At 33.1% G+C, this 17382-nt stretch overlaps 1 protein-coding gene across 11 annotated transcripts in view; it reads left to right on the forward strand.

Moving 5' to 3' along the window:
- Nucleotides 1-17382, forward strand: part of TTC7B (tetratricopeptide repeat domain 7B) — a 327704-nt gene that overhangs the window by 209023 nt on the left and 101299 nt on the right. For 7 of the 11 annotated variants that reach the window (XM_051977396.1, XM_051977400.1, XM_051977401.1 and 4 more), the window contains 3 exons: nt 4554-4670; nt 11857-11954; nt 16908-17075. In XM_051977396.1, the coding sequence (XP_051833356.1) occupies nt 4554-4670; nt 11857-11954; nt 16908-17075 (383 nt within the window). The remainder of the gene's footprint in view (nt 1-4553; nt 4671-11856; nt 11955-16907; nt 17076-17382) is intronic. The other 4 variants (XM_051977402.1, XM_051977404.1, XM_051977403.1 and 1 more) reach the window with 1 other exon arrangement.

Here is a 17382-nt window from a genome sequence, read left to right on the forward strand (position 1 = left end):
TAGGGGAAGAGAGGGAAAGTTGGAGGACAAGGTAAGCTTTAATTAAAAAAAAAAAAAGACTTTTAATTGAATCTCCAAAGTTGATATTATATTTTATTTTGGTGATTTTCTTTAAAATTACTTTTTTGAGGGAGGTCTAATTTGCGACTCACTACTTTCTTCAGGTTAAATTATTCTTTCCTGCTGCCTTATTAAGCCTTCTTATTGCTTCTTGTTCTGCTTCTGTTTTTTTTTTTTTTTTTTTTTTACTCTAGATCAGTTGGCATTCTCCATTCATATGATGTAGAATTTTCTGAAACCACCTATTTAATCATTTCTTATTACATAGTAACGTTCTATGACATTTAATATAGAAAAGTTGTCTATCCATTTCCTAATTGATGAATGTATCTTTAGACCATAATTATTATTTTTTTTTCTTTTTGCCATTTCTCTCCCTCCCCATTACCCCCAACCTTCATTTTTCAGATTTAGGACATTTATCTTGTTTTGTGACTCTTTCCTCCTCAGGGTTATATTTCCTCTTAATTCTTCCTTCCTATCCCCACTTTTTTCCCTGTTGCATATATTTTTACACTGAACTGTATCTGTTTAACTATATTTTGTTGTCTTTAGCTAAGAGTGAAGATTAATTTTGTGTCTACTTCCCTCTTCTTTCTTCTGTGCTTGTATGCCCTTTTATATATCCCATTTTTGAGAAATGAGTGTCATTCCCCCCGCCCTCTATCTTTTCTCTCTCTCTTTTTCCTTCTCTTTTTCCTCTTAAAAGTCCCCAAGAGAAGAAGTCTATACCTGGGTCCTCTCTTCTCCTTATTTAATGTAGTATCTGTTGAAGAGAGTTAGACATTTATTAAGGTTCTTAAGGACACTAATTTCTTCTCTCCCTTTTAGAATGTTAGCATTACATTATTATACAACTCTTTTCAATTACTCAAATAAACTTACTTAAGGGCTCTTTGAACGATTGTGTTTTATTTCATAGTTCAGCTCTTTTTATCCAAAATGCTATAAAGTCCTCTATTCTATTAATGATACATTTTCTTCCCATATAAATATGCAGCTTTGTAGGGCAAATTATTCTTGACTATACTGTTATCTCCTTTACCTTATAGTAATCTTGTGTTCCAAGATTGTGTCTCATTTATATTACAAATTTACAGGTTTTGTGTGATCTTGACTGTGATTCCTTGGAACTTAAACTTCTTTTTGGATATCTCTATTTTTTCCTTGCTGTGGGAGCTCTGAACTTTGGCTATGGAATTTTTGGAACTTTTCTTTTGGGCACTTATTGCAGGTGGTGCTAGGTGGATTCTTTGTTGAATTTGCTCCGTGGTTCTTTTATATATGCACAGTTTTCATTTATCATTTCTGGAAAAGTAATGTTTTGGGCATGTTTTAATTATTAGATTCAGGGAATGCAATAATTCCTAACTTAAGTCTCTCCTTGACTTCTTTTCTAAGTTTGTTTGGGGAAAAAAAACCTTTATTGATTAAAAAACAAATCTCCTCATTGACATCTTTTATTTTTACATTGTCTAAATTTCTTCTTGTATTTCTTTCAGATGGTCTTCTCGGGGAATCACCCTGATAACAAAGAAATAGTTTTATATATCAGATTTCTTAGATTTTTTTGAACTTTATAACTTTTTCAGAGAAACTTATAATTTAACTTACAGTTAGAATTTAGATTTATTTAATTCACAATTTAGATTTGTTATGTGCTTAAATGCTTATGTTATGTGCTTAACATTACTACATTAGTCTGTTAAATCTTTGGGACTTAAGCAGTTGCTTTTTTTCAAATATATTAAATGGGTAGTACATTGACATTTTTGTGTTTCTATGCAATTGATTTTGCTTCATGATTTCTGTTATGGGTTGGCTTAATAAGTGCTTTTTTGAAGCCTTGACTAAGGGTGAATAGATGCTAATAATTGTATGTATTTTAGTTTTTCTTTTGATTTAATGTAAAGCAGGCCAGATGTTTTAGAACAATCTTTAAAAATGTGAAAAGAGTATGGCAGTTAATGACAAAAGTATCACTTAGTTGGTTTTTTTTTTTAATTGTTTTGGAGGTTGAATGCAGAAATTTTGGGAAATTCATAAGACAATTATCATTTCTGGGGGCAGCTAGGTAGTGCAATGGATAGAGTACTGGCTCTGAAGTCAGGAGGACCTGAGTTCAAATGCCACCTCAGACATTTAACACTTATTAGCTGTAGGACCCTGGGAAAGTCATTTAGCCCCAATTGCCTCGCAAAAACAAAAAACAAAACAAAACATAAAATTATCATTTCTTTTTATGTGTTCATTTCCTGTCTTTACCATCATTGCTATAAAGATAGTATATGTGAATTTTTGTGTCCAGGGTTTTTAAACTTGTAAGATCTTTTTTTTTTTTCCTTTTCCATATAATGCTTTTGATTTTTCAGGGAGTGAAATTTCATCTATCTAACTGATTTTTTTTTCCATGCCAGCATCTCTTTTCCAAGCTATTTCTTCTTGCTTAACTTTCAGGTGTTGTTGCTAGTTTTTTCTTTTAATTTTTGCACACTGAATTCTTCATTGTTCTTTCTGTCTGGCTTCCTTTAATTCAGCCCACACCTTTTCAACTCCATATCCTGAGTCAGGTGTTTGAAAGCTGTTATTTAATGTTAATTAGAAATTCTTTTTCCAGCAAGCTTCAGTGCATAGAACATTCCTTCAAGCTGTGTGCTTCCAGGGCTTTGGCTTTTGTACTTTCTGTACATTTAAAAAAATCTGACATAATTACCAATAAAGATATATTATCTATATATAAAGGAAACTCTAACCCCTTCCTTCTTTATGTTCCCTCCTCTTTTACTTTACACATGGAATAAAGTTCAGCCTAATAGCCCAGAGATAATTTATTGGCCAATGATTATAATTGTTCATGGTTTCCCTAGGATTTGCCCACAACATATTAAACTTAGCTTTTCTCTTGTTGAGTTGACAAGGTTGGTTTCTGGGTGGTCATGTACTCCCTCCATTGCACTGAGAGATTAGGTGGTTCCTTTCAAGATGGATTAATGATCTTGTTATTAATCTCTCTTATTTTTGTTTTTACTTTCACTTCTTGCTTTCCATATAATCGTAGAAATGAATATGCTTATATGAAATGACTACCTGAAACATTTAGTGATTTGTCTTTTTTTGTTGTTTCCTTTTTTTTTTTTTTCCCTGTATGTCCATTCCCTTATCCCTGAGTATCATGTAAACTACCACACACTATAACTCTAGCTTTTCATCATGGGTTTGGATCAGATGTATGTTGGAAGAATTTGTGGAACAACAATCCTTTTACAGGACACTTTAGAAAATCTCTGTTTAGGATCAGCTAGGTGGTGCAAGAGATTGAGCATCAGCCCTCAAGTCAGGAGGACCTGAGTTCAAATCTGGTCCCAGACACTTAATGCTGCCTAGCTGTGTGACCTTGGCCAAATCACTTAACCCCAGTTGCCTCAGCGTCCCCCTCCCCCCCTCAAAAAAAAAAAGAAAAGAAAATCCCTGCTTCTTGAAACTGAACAATATCACTCTAAAAGTCTGCCATTCTTCATAGGTTAAACATTGATATTTCTACAAGGATTTCTATTTTCCCTTTTTTATTTTACTGAAATTTCTATACTGTACTATTCTTATATGATTTCCTCAATATCTTTCTATTCAATAAGCATTTATCAAACTACTATATTCAGAATACTGCATTAAATAAGTCCTGAGAGTATACAGAGATGTGGAAAACATTATAACCAACTATACCCTACCACTAGAAGTCATTTAATGTAGAACATATCACAGAGAAAAAAATTGACATCAAAACTGGGATTTCTTGGTGGAAGTTTTATGTTACTGGTTCATATTATGTGTAAAAATTTTTAAATGATTTGAGTTAACATTTTGTTGCATCTTTAAAATTTTGTGAATAAATTGGCTTATTTTAGAAATAGTGATCTTGACAAGATTATATGATTTTTCAGAGTCTTGAATAAATCAATTACTTTTGTCTTTTATTTTGACATTTATTATATTTATTGTGCCTTATTGATCTGAAGCTTTGCAGAACTATTCCATCTAATCATTTTGTATTCAAGTGGAAGTATATGGCCCTGGATTCTCACTGTGGTGATAAGATTCTTAACTTTGATTTCTTTATGTCTAAAATCAAATTGATGATGATAGTCAACCCTATCTATTTCATAAGAATGCCTTGAAAATAAATTTTTTGTGATCTTTACATTTTTCACCTATAATGTAGGAATAATAATAATTTAAAGATTATGGTCATGGCTGTCATGAGGCTTAAATGTGATAATGTAAGTCAGTGTAAAGTTTGCAAGTCTTGAAGTTCTATAGAAATGACAGTTATTAGTACTATAATAAATTGATAAAAGTAATAATTGTTGAAATTCTTAAAGCTTGGTAAAGATAAGATACTGTACATTCATAGTATTGCCTGTTGTTATTCTTGGTTTAGTGGTTGCTTCCAGAAATAAATATTTTTCCTTGTTTCTTCTTCTATTTCTCTACTTCAGATTACTATTTTCTAAAGTGAAGTTGGAGTCACTCTGTCGGGGCCCAGATGAGGCCCTTCTTACCTGCAAACACATGTTACAAATATGGAAATCCTGCTACAATCTCACTAATCCCAGGTAAGAGACCAAAATATCCTGTTTTGCATTGTCTTTGCATGGTGCCCCAGTGAACAGAATTCTTTCAGAGTGGCATTTTAGCCATTATTGACTCCTTATTGAAAATGCTTTGCTTGACCTTCCAATACTTGTTCTTTCAAAAAAATCAGTTGCTCCCTTACACGATGCAGGAAGCACAGCTAGCAAGCAGTTTGGGAGGCAGGAAGGTAGACTGCAAGCTCAGTAAACTTTTTTAAAATTTTTTAAATGTTGAGACTCCTTTTCTCAGATTACAAGTGTAGGAGACAATCATGGTCCCAGTCTCTTTTGAGTAAGGAAGTTTTGACTTAGTCTCCTTAGTCAGGTTTATGACCTGAGCAAGTTTGCCTGTCCTTAAGTAACTAGGTTTCCTCTCTCTTTCTATATCCTCCCACTTCCAAGGATATAACATTTTAATGGTGAACTTCATGCAAACACTTGATCACTTGGCCCACTATAGATTGGAATTTCCAAAGTTAAGACATCCACCAGTCTCCCCTTAGTAAGGACTTTAGGCTTGCAGTATCACAAAGAGCGAGCAGCAAGCTTGGGATGAATCAACAAATGTGACATGGTAGCCAAAAAAAACCTAGAATTATCTTAATTTTATCTAAATAGAGGTAAAATATTCTGAAAAGCAGTTCCACTGATCTGTGTCCTGATTAGATCCTATCTAGAGTGTTACGTTTAGTTTTTGATGCCATATTTTAGAAAGGACATTGATAAACTAAAACTCATTAAACAGATGATACTCAAAAATGGTAAGAGAACTGAAAGCCATATGAAGGTTGATTGAAGGAACTTAGCCTGAAGAAGAGAAGATTTAGTGGTGACATGATAGAAGTCATTAAATATTTGAAGGTTTCTCATATGTAAAAGGGTTTAGAATTTGCTCTAGAAGAAATAAAATCAAGAAACAAAAAATGCAGAGTATGGTTTCTGTTCCATCGAAGAAAAACCTTCCTAACAATTAGAACTTTCTTTAGTTAGCATGAACTTCTTCAGGATATGATATATTTTCCATTCCTAAAAGTCTTCAACTATGGGCTAGATGATCACTTACTAGGGAAATAGGAGGGGGAAATTCTCGAATTAGGTATAGTGAATAGTCCTTTGGAATATAGCACAGCAAAACTATTGAACTTTATATTTCATTTTGAAGGCAATCTTGTAGTACTCCTTAACCTAAAAACATATAGGCTTCTTTACTCTCATTTTCTTGTGATTTATCAAGCTGAATACAAATTTGAACTCTACTATCCTTCCCCTCCAAAAACAAACAAACAAAAAAAAACCTTTAACTCCTTTTAAAGTCCTAATTATCTGTTATGGGTCACAGATTCATTAATAAGTGTACTTCAGACATAATAATAAAAAAGGTGCTTATTGGGAAAGTTACCTTCAGGATATTCTCTATTCTGAAGATGCCATAGGTCATTAAAAAAAAAAAAAAAAAGAAGACCCATCAGAGCTTATATTTATAGCAAGAAGGAAAATTTTGCCCATATGTCTGGATTATTAAAGCTACTTATTGCACCATGATAAGTTGCCAAAATGGCATCTTTAAAAAATTTGGACTATTCATTCAGCTTTACAGAAAGAAAAATCCACAAAATAGCTTATCACTACATCATCTTTATGTGAAGGAGGCTGAATCTTAAAGAAGTGTATTAGGTTTCTTGATTTAGTCTTTCAGTTTTTATTAAGTGTGGGATAACTATTTCCTTTAGGAAGAAAACTACAACGTATTGTGCATATGATTCCCTGTTTCAAAGAAATAGACTCCTTTATTAAGTGTTTCTTGACTTTAAGGAATAAATCCCTTTTGTAAGTGTTTCTTGCCTTGTCATCTTAATCATAACTAGGATGACTGGGACAGGCCTGACTTGGAGTTAATGGAACAGATATGAAGCAAATATGGCTGCTTGAAGGAGACTTTCTTACCAAGAATCATGGAGATAACATTATGATTGAAGTTCCCAATGTATAATGTTAGCAGTTTAAGCCCCCAATCTACTTACTATAGAACTGGACTCACTGCTTAATTTAGACTTAACTGTTTCCCCCAGCATACATATAAGCTATGAGAATAAATCCACTCCAAGGAGTACAGTGCAATTTTTCTAAGGATGGGCACAAAAATAATATGCATTGATATTTCTCCCTTGAGATTAGATTAGGTTTTAAATATCAGCATGATAACTGAAAGAAACTATCTTCTTATCTTAGTGGAAGTTTGAGGATAAACCTAAGCTTAGTTCCCTATTTTCCTCTTACTTATATCTCCTCTGAGAAGGATAAAATAAATCTACCACCTTTCTATTGCCAACTTTTACCCAGTCCTCCACATTTCTCCCACCTCCCCACATTTCCTCCCACTTAGCAACCAAGAATATTGAATGTAAGGAGAAAAAAATAGCAAAGATTTAAAAGTTTAAAATAAACACTTGGAAAAAAGATTCCACTGTGTCCACATTTCCTGTCAGTTCATTGAAGTTAAGAGCAGAGATCAGTCTTCTTTTTGTGTAAAGCATTTGAGTCACAAATCTGTACACAACATACACTTGAGAAATGTTTGTTGAATTGGTTGCTTTTCATTGTACTATCAGTTACCTCAGAACTGGAGGAGAAGAAATTTGTAATGATTGTTAGGTTTTTTAATCTTCAGGTTTTCCCCCCTAAAATATAAATAAATGCTTCAGGAGTGATATCACATTCCCCTTTTCAATTTGCAAATGAATTACCCTTCCTGTTTCTCACTGGTAAGATTAAGTTTTCTGAAAATAAGAAAGAAAGAAATTAAGCATGAGGCTGATGTCCAGTACTAGGTCAGGCCTGTATTATTGCTATTTCCCAGATAATTGGATCTAATTTCTTAATTGCTTTGATTATAGGGATCTACCAGATAGTACAACTAAGTGTCCTCAAGAGTGACCTGTTTGACTAGGAAGCATCAGATAAGAGACTTAAGATTTAAGCAGGCACCACACACACACACACACACACACACACACACACACACACACACATATGAGAGAGAAAGAAAGAGCTGGAAGTGAATTAGTGAGCATCTAAATACTTGTTCCAAATCTCCATATTTGGTCCCTTTTATTTCTAAAAATGACAACAACCAAAAAAAAAAAACAAACAAACAAACCACTGATAAAGAATATTTTGGCTATTTGTTATTTGTTTTCTATCCTCAGAATTTGCTTGCGCCTATGTCCATAAAGTATTTTTCATAGATGTTGCTGATGTTACAGAGGACATTGTAGGCAGTAAGGCAGCAAGGTATTAGCCAGACAAATCTTGACTCAATTGTGTGCCAGTTTCCATGTTCCTAATTCACAGATTAGAAGAGAATTATGTTATGAAGTGCCACTTAGTCCATGGAGTTGAACAATTTGAAAAAAGCTTTTCAAATGATGTGAGCAAAATAGTGGGTGGGATTTTTTTAGTCCATGAGGTCATTTGCCAAAGAGCTTGCCATTTTCAGGCAATTATTTTTCCTACCTTCAAGTTTTATTTTATTCAGAGTAGAAATCTACAAATGATTTTTGGTCTTTAAACTGAAAATTGAAAACCATCCTTAGTTTTTATGCCAGAGTACATATTAACTTAACAATCAAAGACAACATGAATTCTGATCTGCTTTTTTGATAACAGGTTTTGGGCTTTTCAGAAATTGGGTTTTAGTTATTTCAAGACTAAATAATATCAGTCACCTGAAAATAAACCTAATTTTTACAAAAAAATTTTTGGAAGAGTTGAGTTAAGGAAAACGATAACTGTGTACTCTAATGTTGTTATTCAGTCATTTTAATCTGTCTCTTCTTGAGTCCACTTGGAAATTTCTTAGCAAACATACTGGAATGTTTTGCCATTTTTCTTTTCCAGCTCATTTTACATATGAAGAAACTAAGGCAAACAGAATGTTTTTGAAAATTGGCACTTTACTTCTGTTGCTAAAACATTCAAATTTTAACAATTACAATCAACCATTTTTCTTTTCAATGTGAAATAAGATGAGTGATCTGCAATATTGCATATTTCTTCAAAACTTCCCTTCCCTCTCTCCAAACTAGAACTACATTAAAATAATACAGTGGGCAAGTTTTTCTTTCCTTTTTCCTGTCTTGTCTTGTAGGAGCTGCCCTCAGCAGTAGATGTAGAAAGAGAATAGACCTCAGCATTTTCAAATTTAATGGACCTCATAGAATGATTCTACTATACAGTATTCACAAATGAGAAAATAAGAAATCAAATAATTTATTGAGCCTAGATTCCTTAAGGGGAGAAGGTAGAGAGAATCCAGAGACATAGTGTTTCAGTTAACCAGGATTGTAAGTTGCCATGGTTGCCAGAGATTACCTCTCTCCCTCACCTAATGGGTCATATGAAAGTCAAATTTTGAGTATTTATGAATTTGTATCATGTAAATGGAGAACTACAAATTGCATAAGACACCCAATATAATTCTTAATCAGTCACAAAAGCCTGATTATTTTTAGAGAGAAAATTTTCAGTGTGGAAACAAAAGCATCTCTGTTTTCAATAGATAATTGTTGCTTTTACACTTTTTTGAAAAGAAAATATGGAAGGTAGAGCAAAGAATGTAATGAATCCTGTTTCTCACTTCAGTAGGTTGACAAGCAGGGAGAATGCGGATCCAATATTATTGTCAGTAATTGAAGTTTCACAATTTAAGATGGTAGCTAATAGATCAAAATTCTATAATCTCTGTAAAGCTTACCAGGCATATACATACCACTCTTACTCTCCAACTTCTTAAAAGTGAACGACAGGGTTGATTGCCTTTTTGGGAAATTAACTCTGCTAATATCTGTAATGTAAATGAGTAATATAATATAAATAGCTTGCTTTACAAGCATTTACTTAACATTGTGCAGATAGCAATCGACCTGTCTCTCATGGTTGTTCTGAAGCTCAAAGGAGATAATATATTTACAGTACTTTATAAACCTGATGGAGCTATATGAATATTAGCTATTGCTACTGCTGCTCACTGAATATGACATATTAGCATTCCTATTTGACAGATGAAGACATTGAGGCAAAGAAGAGAAGTAAAATGACTTTTTCAAGGCTGTACAATTAGTTTTTGCCTGGTTGAGAATAAAAAGTTGTTTCTTCTGTATCCCCATCCCAAGTCCTTTTCAGAAGGCCACGAAAAATATGAATTCTTCATAGTTTCCTAATTCTGAAATTCTTCATGTTAACTCTAAGGAATCATGACAAGATTAATGCTTAAAACAAAGCATTTTAAATCTATTTCCTCAGATCTGTTCAATTAAAATAAGACCTTTTAAAATATAAACATATCATATACTTCCTTTTATTAGATAATTGTGCTATATTTTCAGATCAAGTCTTCTAATACATACACACACACACACACACACACACACACAGAGACATTAATTTAATTAAATTTTTTTTGCTGAGGCAGTTGGGGTTACGTTACTTGCCCAGGGTCATACAACCAGAAAGTTTTAATATCTGAGGCCAGATTTGAACTCAGGTCCTTCTGACTTCAGGACTGGTGCTCTATTCATTACACCAGTGGTTCTCAAAGTATGGTCTAGAGAATCCTGGGGATCTCTGAAACCCTTTTAGAGGGTCTACAAATTCAAAAATAGTTTTTATTTCCAATATGGTAAATGTCTATAAATATAATCCAGATAAACAAAAACACTTTGGAGAGAGTCTCAATAATTTTTAATAGGATAAAGATACTGAAAATAAAAGTTTGAGAACCACTGCATTACACCAACTAGCTGTCCCTCCAGAATATTTTAAAGTGAGAATGAGGGGGCTATGCCCTGAGGTTTTATTATTTGTAATAATAAAGAAATAGCTATGAATAAACCAGAATTGAAAAAATATTATATAGTCCAAATGTAGACTATTCATGAACATTGGTCACACCTCTAAAAATGTGGTCTCGTTGCATAGGGGAAAATAAATACACATTGAAAAATAATACTGATTGATTATAATCCTTAACCTGCTATATTTGAACCAGAATTAGGGTAAAAGTATATGTGATATACTAAATTACAATGGTGATCATTAATGTAATAATAATTTATAATTATTTTAATCATAGGCTTATTCTGAGATGCTTATTTTATCCTAAATTTTATAATTACCAAAAAAAGGAACATACTGTGTGAAGTGATATTTGTAGCCAATAAATCATCTATGCCCAAGAATGTTACTTCCTGTTTCCTATGGAAATAATGAACCACTTTATTACAAAGAGAAATAGCATTTTACAAGCAATATTAAATATTGTATCCAAATATGACAGTTGCACAAAGGAAGACGTTTCTCTTTTTTTTGTAAAATTTTATAACCTTGTAACAAAAATTTTAATCCCAAGCTTTGATTCAAAAAGATTATTCAACCTTCAGTTGATTTGGAGGTTCTTTGGTAGATTATCAGAATATACAAAGAAAAACTGAAATAGTTTTTTTTTTTTTGTTTGTTTTAAGTTTTGTTTTTGCTATGTATAAGAGATTATATAATAAACATAGAAATCGAAGAAAAAGTAATAGTAGTTGTAGTAGTAGTAGTTTTTGTTGTAATAATAGTAAAAAGAACTTGAAATTATGTTATGATTTAAATTTCAAGGTGTTTTTGTCACAGCTACCTTGTGAAGTAGATAATACAATAGGAGGATGCAATATTAGGCAAAGCATAAAAAACAGTGATGAGAGAATACTGATGCATTTGTACCTCTCGGGGCAGGCATTTATTGCTCCAGATCACATTCCTTCTCTGTTGAATGAGAGTGGAGGAGATGGTCTCTGAGTTAGGCCTTGAAAGCAGGAAGTATTTTGAATAGCTGAAAGCTTCTGTAGGAAATAGTTAGGGTGGAGAGAGAGCCACTTTTAAGTCTGAAGAATCTTGTATTCAAGTTTTCATTTTTGTCTCTTATATAAAAGCAAAAATGAAGATGATTTCAATTTGCTTTTGTTTTATTGGGAATTGAAAGGAATCTCCTATTTGAGATTCCTCTATCCAAGTTTGGAAAGTGATGCCAGAAAAAGAACCACATAATTGATTATGTCTCAAGAATCATTATTTGATTTTTTTGTTGTTGTTGTTCCAAATGACTGACATTTCTAGCTGTGTTTTACAGTGATTCTGGACGTGGGAGCAGTCTCTTAGATAGAACCATTGCTGACAGACGACAGCTTAATACAATCACTTTACCAGACTTCAGTGATCCTGAGACAGGTGAGAATGAAAAGCAAAGGGGAAATATGGAGGCCAAAAGCACTTTTAATATTCCATTCTGTACGACAATGTAAAATGAGACCAACAAAAAGATTTTTTTTTTCATGTAAATATTTTTAGTTCTTAACTTGCATTTTCTTGAGCTTCTTTTACTAGTGTTTGTATACAGTTAGAGTAGAACAGCTGGTACCTGTCCTAGCCAAGTCTTTGGAAAAATTCACATTTCCCTTTTTCCCTGAAAACTAAAAATTAACAACAAAACATAAACAGGTCTTGTCACTTCCTGCTATTTCCTCCTGTCCCTCACCCCTCCATCCTGGCAATTGTTTTTCAGGTTTTTTCCTCTTACCACTCTCTTTTAAGACTTCACTTTTTAGTTTATAATTAATTGCTCTTGATGTAAAGAACTAAAGAAAATATAGTTCAGATACCAAAGACACCACCTCCATGTTGAGGATTTCAAGTTCTAGACTTTCAAATCAGCCCTTTCTAAATCAATTTGTGCATGTTCATTAAGATCTCCTCAGGGTGTCATCCTCTGTGCAGATATACCCTGTTATTTGGGTTTTTCATATTTGCCTAAGTACTGTGTAGTGCAAATATACCTCTGTGATTTCATAAACCAAAAGCAAGTCACATTGAAAAACTACTGATTCTTCAGTGACAATTTAGAGACTCAGGAGAATCACAAAATAAAATGAAATTCACTCAGATTCTAGTCCTGAAATGAATTAGTACAATGGGACCACATTCTGAAGTTTATATGTATTTAGTTGAAGATTTCTTGTTAGGTTTAATCCCTAATTATACCTCATATTTTATGGACTGTTCTCCTTTTTTCCCCTTGTTGTTAAGTTGAAGACTATCAGTCCTTTATAGCAAAACATTCTTCTGCCTGACAGAGTCACTTAAAATATATCCCCACAAAGAGCAATCACTCATGTAGAGTTCATTGCTCATCAGCTCAGAAGGGTAAAGCCTCCTGGTAGCTGTTGACATTGTAATAGAAATGTAATAGAAATGGCAGAGTGCTCAACACAACCCGGACTTCATTCTACCAATGTGCATTTTAACCCAGATTGACATTTGGATTGAGTTGTATAAACTACATTGACAATCCATGAGGTGCTCAGTTTTGTTAGCATTTTATGTTACAACTTTCTCCCCCAACTCCATTCTTACTTCCTCCTTTCCTTCATATTAATGGTCAAAGATGTCAGCTTCAAAGTTTCTGGTGACAGAAATCTCTGATTAAAAATAATTGTTAAAAATTAGTGATAGAGGTCTTTTAAAGGGAAAAGAAAACTTAGAGTCTAGCTTAAAGCTAAATTTCCTGTTGGCATTTGCAACCTAGGAAACAAGCTAATAAAGTGTCAGGAACTTTTCTGATGCCTGAATTAGGCAGTGGTGATTTGTAATATTTGGCTTGTAAATCCAAAGAGGTTAAATTTCACAAGTATAGTATCTCACATGGTAAGAATCTTCATTTTCTGGATGCACAGTAATTCTCTGTCTGGGAAATAAATCTTTACTCCTTTTTTGAAGCAAAAGGCTCAAGACTAAAAGCATAAGTCAACTTCCTTGGTTTCCCATTGTCTTTCAGACACTTTATGGGCATTCTCTATTCCCTATTCAGTATTAGAGAGGTAACCTGCAAATGGGTTTAGGGAATGTGTAGGGGTGAGGTGCTTATACTGTTATGACTCAGGAAAACTAGTGCCTCACAATGGGAAAGTAACAGGCATTTCATCATGATTAACTACTGCATGGAACAGCTCTGTCACAGAGAAAAAAGGAAGGAATTGGGACTCATTACAGCACCTGCAGTGGTTTAGACAGATCCAAAATAGCTGCTCCTGCTTTACTTCTCTCTATTCTTCTCCAATTCCCTGTGAAGCGAATCATACAAAATTCTAGAGCCTTTTCCTTCTGACCCAATCTAGAGGCAGCTAGCCAAGACAGTTATATATTTGAAGTATTAGTTGTCCTTGAAGGTCCTAAAAACCTCTCCAAATGCTGCACATTAAAAACAGTTTGTTTTTTCCTTTTAAAAAAGTTGATTTTAGAAAAGAAATGGTGACATCTATTTTGGTACCATTTTTCCTTTTCTTTCTTATAGTATTTTTTTCCCCGAATACCTCAGTACTTTCCCATTTCATTTCAGAATGAAGTGTGCCCATTTGACTATCAATGATGAATTTCCCTATGGTGAAGCAGTGTCTTTATTGTGGCACAAACTTTTTCTCTTCTCCTCCTTAGATGCATTTTATTCATTCATCTCATTTTCAGCAGACACTCCGCTTTTAAGAAGTTAGAGATTGTAATGTCTAAACTTTTCCACAGACAAAAACATTCAGAGAACATTTGATGTGATTTTTATTGATGAGCTCCTTTTCTTGAGAAACCAAATAGATGAATGAATTTCTAGTATGTATCTACAGTTTTCCAGACACTGTACAAATAAAAACAGATCTTGCCCTTACACACTAGTTAGGAAAATCAGAATACACAAAATAGAAAAATTAGCAGAAAGTGATTTACTTTACCAAAGAATATATGCTAAAGTTCCTTTGAATAGCAGTGGCTTTTCTACATCTAGGTGTTTGTAATACTCAGGAAGATCAGACAGAAGTGGAAATAAAATATCTCTGAATTGTTGTGTTGTGGTTGTTTTTTAAAGAGCATATATTTCTGGACAAAGTCTATGGCTACCTAATAATAATAATAATAGTTTTTTAATAGTGATTTAAGGATATCAGAATGCTTTACTGATATTATTTCATCTTATCCAGACAATAATCCTGGGAGGTAAATGCTATTATTATCTACATTTTACAGATGAGGAAACTGATGCAAGCAGAGGTTAAAATAACCTGTCCAGGGTTACTCGGCTAATAAGTATCTGAGTCTAGATTTAAACTCAGATCTTCCTAACTCCAAATTTAGTTTTCTCTAGGCGCTGTGACCTACCTAGTTACATGTATGGGATTGATGCTCAAATAAAAATAAATAAAAACCTAAAAGAGTTGTCCTTCTTCTAGTATATACATTTAAGTACTCCAGAGAAACATTTTATATATGATATTCATATAGTCAGTTCATGATTATGGATATAAATGGGATACATAATTTGTGAATTACAATATATTTTAAATTGTGGACCTCACTATCCAGCATATAGTCATTATTTCCCTGCTGGGACTCAGTTTATGTTTTGCTCACTTATGCAGGTTAATTGTAAATACAAATCTGAACAAACAACAGCAACAACAAACTTAAGAACTTAGGAAGGCAAAAATAATTTAGAATACATCTATTTTCCAAAGGCATATATAAATGATCTAGAGTCTTTTTTGAAACCAAAGGTTATCTTGACCATTTTTAAAAACAGATTTATATTCCTTAAAACAATTGTTGATGACTTTCATGGCGTGTGTGTGTGTGTGTGTGTGTGTGTGTGTGTGTGTGTATTTTTAAAATTTTGTACTTGGGATTGTATATGGAAGAACTCTTGGTACCTACGGCCTAATTAAGTCAAAAATAACAGTGAATATTGCACTTGCATGTAGATTTTCTTTAGTGGAGAATTTAAAAATAAAATACCAATAAATTATTAAAAATAAACACTCCACTTCACCTTAGCCATTTTCATTATCTCCCATCATTACATTCAGGTGGGCCCCAGCTCACAAAAAAGACAAAATTTTGTGACAGCCTTGATTCTCTGAAGCTATGAGTCATTGTTGTTTTGTTGGAATAAGTTGGTAGCTTCTTAAAAAGAGATTTTTTTCAAACAAAAGTTTTCTGCCTTTTGCTTTCAAAACAGGATCTGGGATGTTTAGATTTTTTTTTTTTTAATGGAAAGTAGATTGTTGTCAGACAATCTCTTCTAGGTGAAACAAATTTTAAATTGAAGAGCTTTGTCCCTTTGTGGAAACATCTTGTATTGAAATCTGCAAGATCTAAACCTTATTGTTGTTATTCAATCATCAAATGAAACATGGAATTCTGTGAATACCTTCTATCCCAAATGGATCTAGTCATTAGCTCTTCTAGAAAACTTAGTGGTCCAATCTATGTGATATTTATTTGATTCATCATTGTATTTGGTAATACCTTCTAAATGTGAAATTTTCATTAAGTTCTTCTTAGAAAAGCTAACTTGGGATTCAACAGCTTTCATTTACATGACAATCAAAATAACTATATAAATGCAACCTATTTTCTACATTGAGCCTTCAGTGATATCTGTAGTTGTATTGATGACTACCACTGTTGCAAAATCGCATCCTCTATCTCATCCTCCCTATTCTTGTCCTTTGCTTTATATAAATCCTCATTAGATAGTAGACACAATACACTGGAGACCTGACTTTATTTAGTTCTTTTATTATCTTGAGTTTGTGAATCTTCTATTCAGATGATCTGTTGTTTCTGGTTCTCACTACTGTTATTTATATTCTTGATGATCTTCTTTATACCATTTAACTTGTTGAAGAGACATTTAAGACATTTAATTTTGATTCTTTTGATGGTATTTTACAAAATTTAAAAACCCACAGCAAGTTTATCCAAGAATTAATTCTAAAGTTTCCTAAATTAAACTTGTTTTGTTTTTAGTGAGTTTTGCAAGAATTTTTTCTTTGGTAAATTTCCTTTCCTTTTTTTATTCTTGTAGATCAAACAATATAGATTTACTTACCCCCAATCATTGTTTAAAAATTATTCATTTTCCTTGCATGCTATTCTGTTGTCTGGTACTAGAATTGAATGTATATTACATTACCTCATTTGATTTTCAGCATTCCTTGAGTATGTTAAATTATGTTTGTAGATTATCCCCCCACCCGTTTTTTGTGTATTTTTGAGGAATTGGCATTGTTTTTATTTGTGGGGTTGTGTTTTGTTTGTTTGTTTTTGCCTTTATCCTTTCTTTCTCTCTTGCTTTTATAGTGTCAGATTCCTCTTCCTCCTCCTCTTCTCTTTCAAGAACAGAATCTCCTCTTCACCTGTTTGTATCTACTCATCTTCCTCATTATCATCCCAAACCTGACACTTTTGTGCGGCCCAGGGCAGCTTATTCAGTCAGTGACCCAGCCCCTCACCGGAAACCCTCTCTCTGTAAAAATGTTTTTGGCATTCCTGTTCATTTGCTCGGAGTTTTATTTTCTGATAATCTTTCTGACTGATAAGCTGTGTTTAATGAACATACAGTAATACAGAGAAAGTTGAGGAAAACTCTGCTCATTAAAATGTCAGGAAGTTGGGAATAGAAAGAACGGCAGGGAAACAGAAGTACATATGCAAACACAGAGTTCTAGATGGCTAGTCCCTTTTTTGGAAAAGTTGGTAGTTACATCAGTAAACAGGAATCAGTGTATTGAGCACCTTTGGAAAATCTGCATAATAGATGCTTATCTGTTATATC

The sequence above is a fragment of the Antechinus flavipes genome, chromosome 2 (genome assembly GCF_016432865.1).
Source record: "Antechinus flavipes isolate AdamAnt ecotype Samford, QLD, Australia chromosome 2, AdamAnt_v2, whole genome shotgun sequence".
NCBI classification, from domain to species: Eukaryota; Metazoa; Chordata; class Mammalia; order Dasyuromorphia; family Dasyuridae; genus Antechinus; species Antechinus flavipes.